The sequence below is a fragment of the Pimephales promelas genome, chromosome 14 (genome assembly GCF_988280905.1).
Source record: "Pimephales promelas chromosome 14, fPimPro1.hap1.1, whole genome shotgun sequence".
Lineage (NCBI taxonomy): Eukaryota > Metazoa > Chordata > Actinopteri > Cypriniformes > Leuciscidae > Pimephales > Pimephales promelas.
Window position 1 is genome coordinate 28753600 of NC_142782.1, and position 18992 is coordinate 28772591.

The window sequence follows — 18992 nt, forward strand, 5'->3', positions numbered from 1 at the left end:
TAGAATACTGTACGTGCGCCATGTTGACTTCTTCTCACCTCGCTTTATTCTCATGCCATCCTTCGATTGGGCGCAAGAGGGCGCTATTAAAGTGCTCTATTTTTTTTCTTTGTGATGTTTTGCACTTAATTGCTTTCGCTCAACAAATGATATCACTTCTTGAAAGGTGAACAAACAACTTAAACAAAAATAAAGTAACGAATGGAATATTTGTTTAAAAAATAATCATTTTCGCATTAGTTTACACTTCACGTAGCCTACGTGGGGGGAAAAATAGGCTACAACACCTGCTCGAACAGAGAAATTATCTCTGAAATAGAAAAATAATAATAACTTTGTTCACTTAATTGTGATAATATAAAACTTAGAAAATTTCGATCCAAATTAAAATTAAAAAATGTTGTTGTTGTTATCGTCGTTGTTGTTGTGTTAATCCATAAGGAGGAAATGTTGAAATACTTCTTTACAGGAATGGCCCGCCCTCGCGGTTTTTGTCCAATGGGATTAAACCTGGTCTGACTAACTGTCACGTCCCTAGATTATATCGAGTAAACTTCTTGTTCTCAAGGAAGTTTATTTTCACAGTCGTTCATGCATTTCCACCCAGATCTTTTTCAGGGGGCTCAGGACTGGTGGTGAGTCCAAACAATCAGACCTCTGATCCAGAGAGACCAATAAAGATGTGCTTCACTGCATGCAGGCGCAGGTGGACCAGAGAGATTTAACCGAGAGAGCCGAACTCTCGACCAACACCTTTACTTTCACCTGCTGAACTTTTTTTTTTTTTAATATATTATAGACGTCGACGTCGTCAACAGCAGCTAAAAACTGAATTTGAAGAATAATCTGGGATAATAATAATAATATCTTCATCAGAAGACAGATTCAAAAAGGTAAACAATGTTTTTCTTTGTTGATTTTAGAATAGCATATATGCATCTTTATGGTTTAGATTTTAAAATATAATATACATTTTTGTTTAAAAACTATTTTATAAAAGTTATTTAAATTATAAAACTGTTTTCTCAATTAATTAGACATGCAGCAGTTTCACGACGAGTAACAATAAGAGGTTTTGTTATCTTTGCTCCTAATTTTTGTGTGTCTGGAGTTAATACGTCATTGTCTGCTTAAAAAATACTATGGTACTATTACAATTGAGCATTACATTATGGTAATGCCATACTTTCATGTACCATGTTGTTGTTGTTTTTTCCTTTAATACCATGGTATCATTCTACAGTATACATCATGTTTTTGGCCATGTCATGTGTAAGTATGTTTTTATACCGTATTTTTTGACCATGTCATGAGTAAGTATAGCCTATATAAAAAGAAAAACTTGTACTACCACAAACTTACCATTGTATATATATTGTACATTCACTTTACCATGGCACTTTTACAGTTTAGAAAACTATAAACTATAACAGTGCCATCTTATGTGGGCTAACTATAAACTATAACAGTGCGACCTTATAGACCATTTGACAAGATGTAAACAACACTGGTCCAGAAACACTTCCTGTTTCAGTTTGTAACTGTAAATGTAAAGAAAAAATCTTAAAGATGTTTGTTTAACTTTTTGATTCAGTTTTAAATGTTCTGTTGGTTGTATTTTATCCCAGCTTTTATGCAGTGTTAAAAAGTGCTTCTGGACCAGTGTTGTTTACATCTTGTGAAATGGTCTATTTAAGACTGCACAGTTTCAGCCTAAAAAAAAAAAAGAACCATCTTTTTTTAACCCTCTCACCTGTTGTTGGTCATTCAAAATATTCATTAATGATTCATTAAATCAGACCTGCGCCGGGATGGTAAATAAGAAAGGATTCTCTTGAGGACACCTGATCCTTACAACTGTATGTGCCTGCGTAGGCACCCCCTCTCAGAGCGGCCCAGACACTGAAGCTCTTGTGTTGTTCTTTCCAAACCTCTCTTTTTTTTACCTCAGGCCTTTATTACCATGGTAACCATGCGCAGACTGAGTGCAGCCTTGACTTTTTGCTATAACAAAGGAGAGAAGTTGGGGGAGGCTGGGTAGTAGGTGAACACATAGTAACCAACTAAATGGCTTATCTGCCTTTCCCAAGTTCTGAAAGTGTTGTATGCATTCTTCTGTTGTTTTCCACACTACAGTACACACTAAGACAGAAGACTTTTGAAAGTTCTGTGTTTAATTACTCACCTTCATGTCTTTCCAAACCCATAAGACTTTTGTTCATCTTCGAAACACATATGAAGATCTTTTTGATGATCTGAGAGATCTGTTCCTTCATCGACAGCTACGCAACTACCACTATGAGGCTTCAAAATGTTCATAAAGAGATAAAACTGTTTGCTGATCTTTGAATGTTTATATGGGAATAAAAGTCTAAATTAAATGTGCTCATCTTATGAAGTGATCGAGTCTCTTGAGAAATTTTGGACTAAACCGCTCAATTCATATGGTTTTACAACCTTTTTATGAACTTTTTGATGCGTCAAAGTGTCAGAAGGACAGAAAGCTCTCAGATTTCATCAATAAGATCTTCATTTGTGGTTCGAAGATGAACGAAAGTCTTACGGATTTGTAACGACATGAGGTTGAGTGATTAATAACAGGACTTTCATTTTTGGGTGAACTAATCATTTAAATAAATTATATATATTATATTGAAGTCAAATCATGGCATTACAATTTATAACATAAGGAATTATACATTTAGAAAACAATACAAGGACTTTCATTATCACATCTACAAATAAATCAAAAGGCATAGCAATCATTTTTCAGGATTTATTTATTTTTCATGTTAAATTGAAACCTAAAGTCGTTTTTGTCTAGTTTTGCCCTGTTTGTGACCTCATCCCTAGACCATATGATCTGAAATTAAACAAACGGCATATTTGGCAGGAATTGAAATCTGTGCATTTCAAAGTCAGTGCTGGACAATGGCTGAGATTGAGTTGAACTCCCACGGTCGGGCCTGTAAACAGAGGCTTTGTGTGGACAAACTCTGATCCCTGGTGCCGATGTCTCCACTCTACTCTCTGTTGTTACCTCACACTGATAAACAGCACAGTGATTTCACGGCTTGTGGTTTTGAATAACGTCATTTTGGCTTGTCTATTAATTGATGTCACTGACGACGTGCTGACCAAAGACATTTAAAGAGACGGTTCACCTATAAATGATAATTCTGTCATTGTTTACTCTCAAATAACAAAATGTGTAATGTTTTCCAGAGTACACAAAAGGATAATTACTGACCATAGTGACCATGTCTGTCATTTCTGTTAAAAAATAATAATAATTATATTCAGTAAGGATGATATATTATATTTAGCATTACTTTGATCAATGTTATAATGATACAAAACATTTCTGTCAAATAAATCGTTTTTTTGAACTTTTGAACAGCACAAATGTTTTAAAAAGAAATTTTTCTTGAGCAAATCAGCATATATATTTAAATAGAAAACAGTTATTTTAAATTGTAATAACATTAAACAATATTGCAGTTTTTACTGTATTATTGGTCAAATAAATGCAGTAAGCATTAAAAAAAGAAACATTTTAAAAATCTTACCGGCCCCAAACTTTAATACCATCTTGTGTAATGTAATTTTTTATAATTTATAAAATAATAATATAATTAGATTGTCAGATATATTATAAAGTGATTTATTTATTTCTATTAATTTAAGGAGTTTCCATGGACACTAAGGCTACTTAAATTTCAATCTGTTCCATCCTTACACAAAGCTATTGTATGCCTTAGACTGGAATGTAGTGCATTGTTTGAATTGGGCCTTTTATGATGTTTTTAGTCTTAAACAATAACTTCATAACCTAATACATTTTCTGTTTGCTTGCAATACCTGAGTGATGCTATTTATATTGACACATTCAATGTCTTCTTTTAGCAAGTCATTGGTCATCATTGAGAGATGTTTGTGAAACAACCCTACGATAGCCCCCCGATGTACACTCCCCCTTCCAATGGCTTTGGGCCTCCGGGTAGCTTCCATGACCAACGGAGTGAATTTGATCCCTACCCTCCACCTCCAGGATCCTACTATATTGGCGAGGAGGTACCACAGCATTTCTACAAGTGGTTCTCCCCTCCAGGAATTGTAAAGATTATGATGGGGATAGTTGTAATCCTCTGTCTGGGAATCTTCGCCTGCGTGGCGTCGACTCTGGTTTGGGACATGCAGTACGGATTAGGTTACGGATCTGGATATGGAAGTGGCTACGGATACGGAGGCTACGGATATGGAAGCGGTGGATATGGAAGTGGTGGATATGGAAGTGGTGGATATGGAAGTGGTGGATATGGTTACGGGAGCTACAATTCTTACCCGACCCCTTACTCGGCAAAGACCAGCATGATCGCCATCGCTGCCATAAACTTCATCATCGCTTTGGGATTCTTTGCAGCCAGCTTCTCCAAAACAAACACGTTCCGGAGCAGGAAGTTCTATCTGGTGGTGCTTATTGTCGGTTCCATAATGGCAGGTATTCAGGGCATTATAAACATTGTGTACATTGTAGGAGTGAACCCAATGGCCCAAAGCTCCACCAGCTCATACTACAACCCCATGATTATGATGTGTCAGAACCTCTACGGAAGCAGTGTGACAGGAATGGGGGCCGGCTTTCCTGTCTATAACCAGTACTTGTACCACTACTGCTACGTGGACCCTCAGGAGGTACCATTTAAAGTTACAGGATGTTTGGAAATGTCTATATTTAATTGGTGTTTTCTTTATAGTGTACAATCAAAGGATTACAACAGATCATACTTCAATGCTACTTCAATTCAATTCAAATTTATTTGTATAGCGCTTTTCACAATACATATTGTTTAAAAGCAGCTTTGCAGAGTGCATTTCAGAAATGTACATGGAAAAATAAATTTAGTTAATCATGTAATAATTTAGGGCGTAACATATCGCCAACGTTGAGTCGTCTCTTCTCGGGCGTTTAGTCGTCTCATCGCATGTGAAGTCTCCGTGAGAGGCTGGATACAAACTGTAGCTGACTAACGCCATTTTCCAGATAACAGCAGAAAAGCAAATAGGAAATAATTAGCATAGCTGCTGTTCATAATATTAAATGCATTCGATCTGATTCAACAGAGGAATAAAAGGTAAAGTGGCTAAAGTGATGCGTCTTTAATCTAGTTTTAAACTGGGACAGCGAACAATATTAGGAAGGCTATTCCAGAGTTTAGGAGCTAAATGCGAGACCTCCCTCCTTTAGTGGACTTAGATATCCTACCAGAAGCCTCGAATTTAGTGATCTTAAAGAACGCGATGGATTGTAGGGTGATAGAAGGTCCATTAAATACACAGGACCTAAACCAGTTAGGGCTTTATAGGTCAGTAGTATTACTTTGTAATTGATACGGAACTTAATAGGTAACCAGTGTAGAGATGATAAAATTGGTGTTATATGATCATATTTTCTTGACCTAGTAAGAACTCTAGCAGCTGCATTTTGCACTTACTGTAGCTTGTTTATTGACGATGCAGGACAACCAGCTTATAAAGCATTACAGTAATCTACTGTAGTCTCGAGGTCATGAAGGCATGAACTAACTTTTCTGCATCAGAAACAGAGAGCATGTTACGTAGCTTAGCAATGTTTCTAAGGTGGAAAAAGGCTGTTCTTGTAACATATGAAATATGTTGATAATATACTTGATGATTCTTTAAATAATTGTGAAATTTATTTGCAATTTGTAAAAAGTGCTTCTACATTTTTTATCAGTGTATTTAGGTTGATTTAGTGATGTTAAATAGTATTTCTGGCATCATATTCACCCTCATGTCGCACTATCTAAACCCATAAGACTTTCGTTCATCTTCAAAACAGAACTGAAGATATTTAATGAATTCCGCCAGATTTAAACAAAACTCTGTCTCTGACGAAAGAAATCCATATGAATCGAGCGCTTTAATCCAAGTCTTCTGAAGAGATATGATCTCTTTATATGATGAACAGTTAATTTAGGCTTTTATTCACATGTAAACATTGATCAAAGCACATACAACGCACATCAAATATGGTAAACGGAAGCTCAAACGTTTGCAAAATGAAAGTAGAATGCATTTGGAATAATATTGTTGAGTAATTGATGACTTTTTGTGTGTGTGATCTATCCTTTAATGATACAAAATGGAATATATAGAATTAATTAAATAAATAAATAGATTTCTTTCTTAAAACAATTAAGTTGTTTAATTTAGCACAGGATAAAAAATCAGTGTATTTTGTAAGTATAATTAACCATAAATAAAAGTAGTCTTTCATCAAAACAACTATTTTGTTTGAGAACAGTTACCCCTCAAATAAATGAAATGTACATTTTAATGCTTTAAAAATATGAATTGGGCTTCCATTGTGAGTGCATTACTGTAAACACTTTTTCAAAGAGTAGAAATAATTGTATATAATATGTAGTTGTTAATAACCCATAACTTTCATTTTAAAAAAAATATGAAAGATGATTATTAAGATAATACTTATTATGAGAACACTTTACAATAAGATTTTGTTTGGTAACCTCTTAACATTAACTAATAATGAACAGCACTTCTACAGAATTAATTAATCTTTATTAATGCTAATTTCAGCATTTACTAACAAAATTATTAAAATCAAAAGTTGTTTTTTAACATTAGCTAATGCACTGTGAACTAACATGAACAAACAATGATCAACTGTATTTTTATTTTCTAACGTTAACAAAGTAATACAGTAACAAATGTATTGCTCATGGTTAGATACATTGACTTATGTTAACAAATGAAACCTTATTGTAAAGTGTTACCATTATTTTAGCTCAGTATGATAAAAACATTTCTATGCATTGACTTAACGATACAATTTCATCTTTCTCAGGCAGTTGCAATGGTTTGTGGGTTCATGGTTATGTTGGCACTGGCTGTGGCAGCCTTCTTCTCCTATAGAACCAGAAGTAAAATCTGGCGCTACGGGAAGCCAAACATCTACTGGGACCGGCCACTGATAGTAGGAACCGAGGGCAGAGATGTGGAGGATTGGGTGAGTTTCCATATTACCACTTACAGTCTTCTAGGCTGAGTCGTGCTGCATGAAAGAAGAATCACATGGTCACTAATTAAATGGCACACCCAGATCAAAGTGGCATGAAGTGTCTTGCCTAAATTGATGAAAATAAAAAACGTATTGCTAGTCTCTAAACTTAAAGCAAACAGTATTCCAATACATTTCCATGTGCAAGTTATCCAGCATTCAAGCTCCAGCATCCCTGTGACCATACATAGGACAAGCGCTTTAATTCGGCTAAATTGTTTTTGATAGTCATTTAAGACCGTTTGTTTAGGTATGGGATTGGTTTAAGGATGTTGTGAAGTCTTTAATAGTTTCAATGGCCTGTGTGACACTGGTGATAATTCAGTCACAAGGTTGAATGAATCGCTGATACGGTCTGTTTGTTAACGGCCAGCCTAGTTTCACTGTGATTGATCATTAACCAAACTGAAAGTGTCGAGTAGCTTTTAACTTCTTGGGACTGTGAACTGTTCAACTTTTGTAACACCCAGACGGTTTGGAAGCATGCTTGAATTAGTATATTCATTTACAATTCATTGAATAAATGAAATGATTAAGTATACACACATTTATTAGAAGGGGCCTATTTTTAATGGCCAATATTGATGGAGATTTTTAAAGAGTGTGGCAGTTTCAAATTAAAAATAATATATTTTGTTCAAACCTTGATTTTCCGAAATACATTACAAAATATAGCCTACTTCAAGGAGTAGCAGCGATATACATTGACAATCTTAAAATACATTTTGGGTAAATTCAATCTATCTAGATTGAAAACATATTTAAAAAAAAATATTTTAAATGGATGAAAAATAATAGATAGAAAGTAACTAAAATGTACGTCCATTTTCAATGGCAATATTTTTTGCCATTTTTTTTCACCAAAGATTTCTGAAATTAGATGAACACTCATTTACATAGTGTTAGACAGTTAAAGGACCCAGAACCAGATATGATGAATGAAGACCCGGAGTCCGAATTATAATAAATGAAAGAAAAGATTTACTGAAGATAGTTTGCAGTTTCGTCAGCAGAAGTCAGCTTCAAGACTCACACAGGAATTTGTAGGCCGCCTCCCCTTACAGTGACAAAGATCACAGCAATTATACCATGCACCAAGGTCTGACCTACTTCCTTGCTTCAAGTTGTAGTTTCTGATTGGCTAAGAACATATAAAGTAAGTCATTTTCCTCACATATACAGATAGACTGAAGCATCTCTCTATAGATTATGCAGATGACACTCAGACCCTGAAGTTTAGGCACGTCATGACCTTCTAGGTCACAGATTTGGGTTGCTAGGCGCCAATATGACAAAGAAAACAAGTCAGTCAATCTCCCATAATGCCAGTGGTTCCTTAACTTAACCTGCAACCAATAAGACTAACACACACACCGACACAGCTTTTCCAAGGTTGGATTTGGCCAGGCTCTAACTATAAACAGAAGAGTCGTCTCAAAACATCAAGATAATGCGTTCTTTCTCTCAAGGATAGCTAGACTTTAGTCTAACTGGAAAGTAAGGCTTTAACAGGGAAATGATCCCTTTAACTATTGGCTTCAATGACCCCTATATGTTTTAACACGTTGAAGACTTTTCTCAAACACAAAACAAGTCCATATTTCTGGAAGCCGGGCTCAGATACAGACATTAAAGAATACATGAAAAGAACATTTCAGTAATCACACTGTTTACTTCTATTCATTCAACTATCATTCATTACTTCGAGTCATTCAACTTGTTTGATATTAGAAGGAAAAATATTGATTAATACCTTGATTAATATTAATTGATAATGATTATAATCAGCCTAGCCCAGAGGAAGAGTGCTGCAAACAATGTCATATATAAAATTTAACCATAAAAACCTATTCTAGTAGACCCTAAAACCTAATCTAGACTAGTAAAGGGCGTAATGTGGCCTCTTTAATTGTTTTTCCTAGACAGATTAAATGGAGAGCTAATGGCTCCTCAAATTGTTTCCTGAGACCCTAAAAAATGTCTCCTTTAGCATTTCAGAAGAGATCACACTGTGCTCACTGCTCAGATTTACCAAGATACCAAAGTCTGAGATCTCAGTATAAACTTAAACTTTTCTGATTACATTTCCAAGACCATCCATAAATCAAAAGCTCTGTATTCTTAAAGGAGTAGTTCACTTTAAGAAAAAAACTTTTGCTGATAATTTACTCACCCCCATGTCCTCCAAGATGTCCACGTCTTTCTTTCTTCAGTCGAAAAGAAATTAAGGTTTTTGACGAAAACATTCCAGGATTTTCTCCATATAATGGACTTCATTGGGTACCAAACGGTTCAAGGTCCAAATGAGAGTTTCAGTGCCGCTTCAAAGGGCTTTAAACGACACCAGACGATGAATAAGGGTCTTATCTGGGACCCTTCGAGTCATGACTCGAAAAAAGATTTGTTAATTTTGATGAACGAGTTTGAACAGGAGTCACGAACACTCATCACAGAACAGAGCAAGGCGAACATTTGTGCTTATGAAACTTTTTTAAAAAATTTTTTAATATATTTTTCAAATGATCGATCGTTTCGCTAGATAAGACTCTTATTCATCGTCTGGTGTCGTTTAAAGCCCTCTGAAACTCATTTGGACCTTGAACCGTTTGGTTCCCATTGAAGTCCATTATATGGAGAAAATCTTGGAATTTCTTTTCGACTGAAGAAAGAAAGACACGAACATCTTGGATGACATGGGGGTGAGTAAATTATTAGCAAAAGTTTTTTTAAAAGTGAACTACTTATTTGTTTCTATTTTACTTCTGGGAATTTTAGGGGAAATGTCTAAGTCAAAGAGCTTTAAATGAGCAACTTCTAAGCAATAAATCTTTGGTCCAGTCTGCAGGTTGTTAATGAACCTGTAGCTGCTAGTAGAGGCTCCGTATAGGGTACGGTTTGATTTTGGATTAAGTCTATTGGAAACATAATTACTACCATCATGAGACTGGTCTACCTCTCTCTCTGCCCATGGTGCTTTCAGTAGATCTATGAGATCTGACAGCGTTCCACACACTCCCTTTGAATACCTTTCTCTCATTGCCTTTCTATCTCATTTTTTCTGGTGCAAATGGAGGTCACGAGCATGAAACGACAATCTTTTTTGTTCTCAAGCATTCTTTCCCTGCTTATGTAGCGTGATCACGGATCAGTAGTTGCAGTAGCTCATGCAGGGAAAGCATTGTTGGAATTCCTGGATGACTTGGGCTCTTCTATACAGTGGCTTTTCCCATTCTCCCCAGCTGCAAGGAAACGCTCCTCCACCCTCTTTCCTGCTGCGTCTTCCCTCCGAACACACACACATACATTCACATACAACCTCTCCAGAACAAGACAAACAATACCCCCGACACATACACCTGCTTTCATTGTTATAGCCGTGTACTGCTCGGCATAGTTTTTTCTTATATTCACATGGCCTCTGCTTTTCACACCTTTGTATTTTAGAGACAAATATTAGGGAGTTTTTTTTTTACACTCATATTGTACCAGAAGTCATAACTATAATTGGCACTGTGTGTTTGTCACAAAACTTAAATGCTGTGAACATCCTCTGAAATCAAACTTAAACAGGAAGCACTTTTGCTTCTTATTCGCTGCGGACTTTCCTGTACGTTAGCAGAAGGAAAATAAAGTCTAAACAATGGATCCAAAATGTGTGTTTGTGTTTTGTTCTGCACAGAATTCTGTTTAAAAAAACTGCGTTCAAGACAGATTTATGATTGAATAATTTACATTAAAGCAATATACATAACATCCTTAGCATAAGCTTCTCAAATAAAACTTATTGTGTCGAAAAAATGTGTTTTTTAACTTTTCCAAACCTCCTTAATAATGTTATAAAAGATTTCTATTGCAAATGTTTTTCTTTTGAACTTTATACATCAAAGAATCCTAAAAAAATGCTTCATGTTTTCCACAAAATTTTTAATTTGCACACCTGTTTTCAACATTGATAATAATACAAAATCAGCATATTAGAATGATTTATGAAGGATCATGTGACACTGAATACTCTAGTACTACTCTTATTTAGGGCTGTCAAACGATTAATCGTGATTAATCGCATCCAAAATAAAAGTTTGTGTTTACATATATGTGGGTGCACTGTGTATAATTATTTTGTATATATATATACACACACATGCTTGTATATTTAAGAAAAAAATATGATTTATATCTAAAATATTTATATTTATATATAATATAAATTATATATAAATCTATATACAGTGTATACATGAAAATATTTCTTAAATTTATACAAGCATGTGTGTGTTTATATGTATAAAATAATTATACACAGTGCACCCACATAAATTATGTAAACACAAACTTTTATTTTGGATGCGATTAATCGCAATCAAATATTCCTGTTAATCTTAAACAATCTTAATGCTGAAAAACACAGACCTTTTGCCTGTCATTATCTGAAAAATGTTCCTTCCTGATTTTGCTCACGTCAGACTCTCTGTACAGATATATATATATCGCAGTTTGCAGACTTTGTACTAAACGGGAAGTTTGTTCCTTTTTTAGGTCAACCGTGTACAGGATGGACAGAGCGTGCGAGAGGCGTCCATGGTGTTTTCAGAGAAGATGACTCCTGTTCTGGTGTCCGCCCCCAGTGTCGGCTCCATCCCCTTAAAGTCTGGCAGTGTCTTTAGCTCTGAGACCCACAACATTATCGGGTGAGTGAGTGAGTGATCCGTGCCGGTCCTGGCCTAGCTGGAGAATTGAATGCTGAGCTCCATGGAAACAGGCAATATTGCATGACCCTGCTAAGGAAATTTTGGCGCTAACTTTATTGCTTAACCCTTAAACAGGCAACGTGTACCACAGGATGCATACTATTTATTCTCTTGGAGATATGAGAAAGAATCTTTCATCCGATTCTGTTATCATTATCATAGTTGAGTCTGTTTGGAGCATGTGGCTCACATGGTTCAAATCATTTCTCGTTTTATCAGTTTGACATAAAGCCAACCCGCCCACCCAGAGTTCTGCACATTCTGACTTTGTAGAGAGGAGGCATATACACTCTCAGAAAAAAAAGGTACAAAAGCTGTCACTGGGGCTGTACCTTTTCAAAAGGTACACTTTTGTACCCAAAGGCTGCATATTGGTACCTTAGTGGTACATATTAGGACCTAAAATGGACATATTAGCTTCAGATATGTACATATTAACACTTAAAATGTACATATTAGCACCTAAAATGCACCTATTAGCACATAAAATGTAATATTAACACCTAAAATGTACTTATTAGCACCTAAAATGTACATATTAACTCCTAAAATGTACTTATTAGCACCTAAAATGTACTTATTAGCACCTAAAATGTACATATTAACACATAAAATGTACATATTAGCACCTAAAATGTACATATTAACACCTAAAATGTACATATTAACACCTAAAATGTACATATTAACAACTAAAATGTACATATTAACACCTAAAATGTACATATGAGCACCTAAAAAGTACATATTAACACCTAAAATGTACTTATTAGTACCTAAAATGTACATATTAACACCTAAAATGTACATATTAGCACATAAAATGTACATTTTAACACCTAAAATGAAGAAAAAAGTATTAAAAGTATAAGAAAAAAGTATTATCCACAGACAGTATTGACAATGAGTGGTCTCAAGATAAACTGGGCCCCCTGTGTATTATTTTCTATCATTACTATGTATTATTGTATTATTGCCAGGGGTGCGCATAACTTTTTTTGGTCTGGTTCTCAAGGGAGCACTCACACTCGGCACACTTACCAGCTGTCGTCATCACTTTCCTCCTGACTGCTCTCCTCTTTTCTATCTTCTTCTCTCGAACATGGTAGATGATGTCTTCAGGATTACTTAGAAAATTTTATGTTGTATCATCAATTACATTATATGATTGATTAGGGTGGGATGGAGCTAAACATACAAGAAAGTCATTTTAGGACTCTTAGACATGTATTTTTTGCATATTATTATTATTTTTTTTGCATCAAATAAATCAGAAATATTGATGATTTTGACTTTTTTATACCCTAATAGAGCAACGTATCCTGGGAGATGCATCTCATAGAATCCTACTGTAAAAAAAAAAAAATCTTTTCATGATTAGTAATCACAACATTTTTCTTTTGTCAAATCAATTTAATTTATGTAGTTCAGATAACATATAATTTTGAGTTTCTAAATCATTCTCCTTCATTCTATTAACTCACTTTTTCCATTTCAATGAACTTAACATTTTAAGGCTACTTACTTTTTTAAGTTAAATCAACAATATTTTTTTACAGTGTAACTATATCAAACATTCCAAAAAGTCCAGATGATAAAAAAGTGACATGAAATGATATTTTTGCTGATCAGTTTCCACTCTTGTCTGTTTGAAGGTTAAAGTCATTTGAGATTGCATTCCAGTTAATACACTGCTTTAAAACGTTTGGTGTCAGTACGGTTTTGAAAATATGTTTTTGAAAGAAGTCTCATGGTCACCAGGGCTTAAGTTATTAGATAAGATAATGATATTAGAATTTAGCTGAATTTTCAGCATCATTACTCCAGTCTTCAGTGTCACATGATCCTTCAGAAATCATTGTAAAATGCTGATTTGCTGCTAAAGAGCCCAAACTTTGGAGCGATAGTGTACAGTTACTCCCGATTCAGACTAGCCCTTGCTGTGGTATATTTAGACTTTTATTTGTGACCTTTGCTATGAAGTTAGGTCAGCCGTGCTATTGTGCTTTTAAATTAGTTATCTTGCCCATTAGTCTGGCTAATGGTCTGGGCCATTAGTTTCATGAAGTCAGGTTAGATTACACCAGATATGACGTGTCTTGGCCTGAGATCAAACTAGCTCCATTTTTTTTAATCAGATGTTCTTTCACTATAATTTGTTTTTAAATTAAGTCTCTCCCTCCATGTCTGCCTCTGTCTTTCTCTGTGTGGCTCTATGAGCTTTGATGGTATTGATTCATTATAAATGAATGAATTCAGATCCTTTTTCTGTAGACATTGTTGGCAAACTCCCTGTTGAGATTTAACAATCAGGCAATGTCTCTGTAAAATATGATTGGCTCTTCATTTATTTAAATAGTCAACATTTATTGAAAAACAAGCTAAAAAAATTTAACTGCGATACAACAATAAAAGCTATTTTTAAATACTGGTTTGGCTATACTTGTGAGGGCCATATTTTCTAAAATGTCCTCACAAACACCAATTTATGAGGCCATTTAAAGAATTCCTCAATATTTGAAATGCTTATAAATTGAGCAAATAATATTTTACTACAATATTCCCAACATATTTAAAAACAGGGTATAATAGCCTAAATATGAAAAAAAATATATATTCTTTATTCTTGTTTCTGATATGCATTTGCTCATTCAGTTCATTAATTTCCTTAGTCATAACTACTAGTTTTAAAACCCCTATTTTCTGATTGTCATACAGTATTCTGAAGAATATTTTGATTCTATTTTATTCAGCATTAACATTGTTTTTTTCTCTCACAGTTACCCTGAGCGCTCTTTCAGCCACCCATCTCACTCTACATCCCCGTCAGGAGAAGTGAGCTCCAGCCCCTCCGACCAGACCGAGCCCATCCGCAAACCGTCCGCCTCCAGGGGCAAGAGACGCAGGAGGAACCCTGAGCTGGACGAGTCCCAGTATGAGACCGAGTACACGACGGGAGGAGAGATGGCCAACGATTTTGATGAGGATCTATGGGCACGGTGAGGAGTTGTTGTAGGCTCAGTTTTACTAATGCATTCCCTTTGACACTGCATGGAAGTTTTTAGGAGAGAATCATGTCCACATGCTAACATAATAGACTAATTTTGCGTTATAGGGTCAAAGGCTGTTGCAAATGTGTGCATGTTTACATGTGTTGTTTGGTTTGCTCTGGTGAGTTAAAAATGCAGACCATTGTTGGACCATTAAAGGGAAATTTGTGGTCTTGTTTGTTTTAATGATACATTTTACCGCATTTATTGGCATTGGTTAATGTTAGTTTAATGTTCATTTTAGTTCACGGATGGTAACAGATACAACTTTTAATCTTAAAAATTTGAATTGGTGAATGTTGAGATTAACATGAACTAAGATTACTAAATGTAGAAGTAGAAACTATTTTCATTATTAGTTCATGTTAAGTAATGTTAATAAATAGAAACCTTTTTTGTAAAGTGTTACCTAATATAAAATACTTGTATTCACTGCATTATAACTAATTCTAGCCATATTTTTTCACTAGTTTGCTTTTTATTTCTTTTTACACAAATGAAGAATATAGAGTTGAAAGTTTGGGTGGCCACATTACTCAGAGAGTATATTCGCGCAATTTCAGCAAATACTGATATTTCATTTCACTTGAGCAAGATTTCAGCAAAATATGTCACATTACATATATTTTGGCAAATAGTGGAATTTCACTTTAGCAAAATTTCAGCTAAATATGTCACATGACCTACATTTTGCCAAATACTGATATTTCATTTCACTTGAGCAAAATTTCAGTGAAATATGTCACATTACCTACATTTCGGCAAATAGTGGAATTTCACATTAGCAAAATTTCAGCTAAATATGTTACATTACCTATATTTCAGCAAATACTGATATTTCATTTCACTTGAGCAAAATTTCAGCGAAATATGTCACTACCTACATTTCGGCAAATAGTGGAATTTCACTTTAATTTAATTTGGCGAATGGTGATATTTTACATTAGCCAAATTGTCTTTGATGGGTGGAATTTTACAAAAGCTAAATATCAGTGAATGGTAGTATTTCACATTAGCCAAATTTCGGTGAATGGTAGTATTTTACGTTATGTCACATTCATTTATATAGCGCTTTTAACAGTACTAGTGAAATTTTGGCGAATATTGATAGTTCACATTAGCAAAATGGCAAAATGTCTCTGAGCAAGGGTAAATGTGTGCTCCTTTACTCTGTTAATGGTGGGTGTTTTTCTGCGTTGTGGCAAATAAAAGGCTGTCAGCTCAAACTCCACAGCAGTTAATCCATTAAATACCATCATTGTTGCCTTGATCAAAATGCTTAACTCTAGGTCGCTCCAAAGGGATTGTTGTTAAAAAAAAGTGGATAACATTTCTTTGGATAAATGTTTATTAAATGACTACCAACTGACTATTGATCCCCTTTATCTTTTTCTGCATTAAAGCTAAACATACATGTTCCATAAGTCGCAGCGAGTAACATCACAACCATCCATGTTCCCGTGTACTTCCATGTCAACTGCCTTCTGTTTCATTCCCAATCAGTCTGTATCCAGAGATCACTTCTGATGCCCAACGACACGAGTATAAGAAAGAGTTTGACTCGGACCTCAGGACCTATAAGGAACTGTGTGCTGAAATGGATGACATCAGCGATCAGATAAACAAGCTCAGCAGAGAGCTGGACACACTTGATGAGGGAACGTCCAAGTACGAGGTAAGTGACTGAAACATTTTAGACTTTAAAAGTTCAACTCCCTGTCGTTCAAATGCATGACTTTCTTTTTTCTCTCACGTCATAGGCTGTAGCAGAGGAATATAATCGTCTGAAAGACCTAAAACGGGTGAGTCTTGATCATTAAACTAAAGATTGACTAATGACTCGCATTCATAGTAATAGATGCACTGCTTTTCTGATGTTAATATGAGGCTCTCTTTCCCTTATTCTCTCTGCTTAGATGCCAGATTATCAAAACAAGAAGCACCAATGTCGCAAACTGCGCCACAAGCTTTTCCATATTAAACGAATAGTTAAGATCTACGACCGCGGTCAGTAATAAGCTACCAATGCTCTCCTTTTCCCTCTTTTGTGCATTTAATTAATCATGGGCGGCCATGACGAAGCCTTTAAATGACTGTGTGACCAAAGCTGCCCGAATCCTAAACTGCTGTAACATTGGCTTCACCCGGTGCTTATGATTAACCTGAGCCCTAAAGATGGTTGCCTTGGAAACGAGGTCCTTTCAAAGTCTCTCCATTTCCTGGAACATGTTCTTTCACTGGAAACATCTGCTTGATTTCATATAGCCTGTAAAATGCCATAAAGCAATGAGATGTTGTCATTCTGTTGTTTGTGTGCGAGTTGGGTGTGGTTGTGAGTTCTAACCTCGAGGTCAGCTGATTGCAGCGGTGCATGAGTTTGTTGCAAAAGAAATGTACTTTGGACAATCCTTTCCGACTGAGTAATTTGCACCTGCATTGACACTAATTCAGTAAGTGTCCTTGTGTATGACTGTAGGTGAGTTAAAGGGATAGTTCACTTTGAATTTAATTTTTGGTATGTTTTAGCTTACCTCAAGGGCATCCAAGATGTAGGTGTCTTTGTTTCCACAGTATTTTCAATTTTGATAATTTTAGGTCAAACCGTTGTTGTCTGTCAGTCATATAATGCAGGTCTATGGTCACCACCTCAAAGAGAACGCACAGAGAAGTCCAAATTAAACATGATTTAATGACTCGTAAATGTAAGTACACATTGATGGCCTAAGACACGAAACGAGTGGTATGTGTGAGAAAACGAACAGTATTTATATAGTTTTTACCTTTTGTGACCACAGTCACGTCCAAGTGATCTGAGGGCGGTTACAAGGTTACAAGAGGTAAAAACGATATGAATACTCACACAAACCGCTCATTTCGTGTCTTAGGCCATCACTGTGTAGTTACATTTATGAGTCATTAAATCATGTTTAATTTGGACTTCTCTGTGCGTTCTCTTTGAGGTGGTGACCATAGACCTCCATTATATGACTGATAGACACGAACGGTTTGACCTAAAAATATCAAAATTGAAAATACTGTGAAAACAAAGTCACCTACATCTTGGATGCCCTTGAGGTAAGATAAAACATACCAAAAATTAATTTCAAAGTGAACTATCACTTTTTAAGTGTGCTTTATTGTGAATGCTTGTAATTTTCAAAGTGTGACTGTTGGTCACTGCTTGTTTTCAAGTCAGAAACCATGAAAGTTCTCATTTCCGAGGTGTGCCACAACACCTTTATTTTTTTTTAACAGATGCCTGCCTCTGTGAAAGAAGATAATATTTGGAATTTTAAATCACAAAGCGAAACTGGGATTATAAATTCAGTAGTGATAGTAAAAACAGTGCCAGAGGTACACTATGCAAATTTGTACAAATATGCAAGAATTCTGTTCATGTAGCTTTAGATTTTTATGTTGCATTTGATTCATTTGGGGATACTGTGATTTTCACACTGTTTTTGAAACAAATAATAACTGGTTATTTTTAACTAATCAACTATCTATGCAAGATCAAATACTGAAGTTCCATTTGTTTTATGTTGTTATAGACATCAAATAAATTTTGGGGTTTGAGGTTTTTTATTTTACCCTTTTGTATGAAAACTAAAAAGATTTAAAAGTGACCTCTATAGGGCATTCATTTTCAGCTGTTAATGAGATAATGCTTTTTTTGTTTGTTTTTCTCATGTGCCTAACCGCATTTATGTTTATCTATATTTTTGTCCTTTCTATTTTCAATAAAATTTTGTATTTTAAGTTTGATCTGTTTTTTGAAAGTATAGCTAAATCTACAGCCAAGTTATTTACGGAGTAAATTTTTGTTTTCATTTATTAATGCAGAACAATATGAAAATATGCAATAAAAACGTCAATAGAAAGTAGAAATGTAGTAGAGGTTAAAATGTAATTGGTACTTTAAAATATAATAATTATTTACGTAATTTAAAAAGTGTAAGATGAGTTGAATATCGATGTCACATATAAGATTATGTATGTATTTATTAAATAAAATAAATTTTTTTCAACTTTGGACATGCGTCGAATGTATAAGCAAATGGGATCAGAAATGCTTGACAACCGCGCCCT

At 35.0% G+C, this 18992-nt stretch overlaps 1 protein-coding gene across 1 annotated transcript; it reads left to right on the plus strand.

The window, feature by feature from the left end:
• Positions 1–585: 585 nt before the first annotated feature.
• LOC120474222 (occludin) lies at positions 586–17065 on the plus strand. The gene is made up of 8 exons (XM_039664360.2): positions 586–893; positions 3907–4695; positions 6893–7054; positions 11642–11793; positions 14634–14852; positions 16407–16578; positions 16664–16705; positions 16820–17065. The coding sequence occupies exons 2-8, from the start codon at positions 3931–3933 to the stop codon at positions 16916–16918; spliced, it is 1611 nt and encodes a 536-aa protein (XP_039520294.2). The 5' UTR covers positions 586–893; positions 3907–3930; the 3' UTR covers positions 16919–17065.
• The last annotated feature ends 1927 nt before the right edge of the window (positions 17066–18992 follow it).

Excerpts from the sequence above, each read along its gene's own strand:
- LOC120474222 (XM_039664360.2), top strand. The coding sequence starts at position 3,931 with ATGTTTGTGAAACAACCCTACGATAGCCCCCCGATGTACACTCCCCCT. Across the intron at positions 7,055-11,641 it reads GCAGAGATGTGGAGGATTGG|GTCAACCGTGTACAGGATGG; the intron begins GTGAGTTTCCAT and ends TTCCTTTTTTAG. Across the intron at positions 16,579-16,663 it reads AGGGAACGTCCAAGTACGAG|GCTGTAGCAGAGGAATATAA; the intron begins GTAAGTGACTGA and ends CTCACGTCATAG.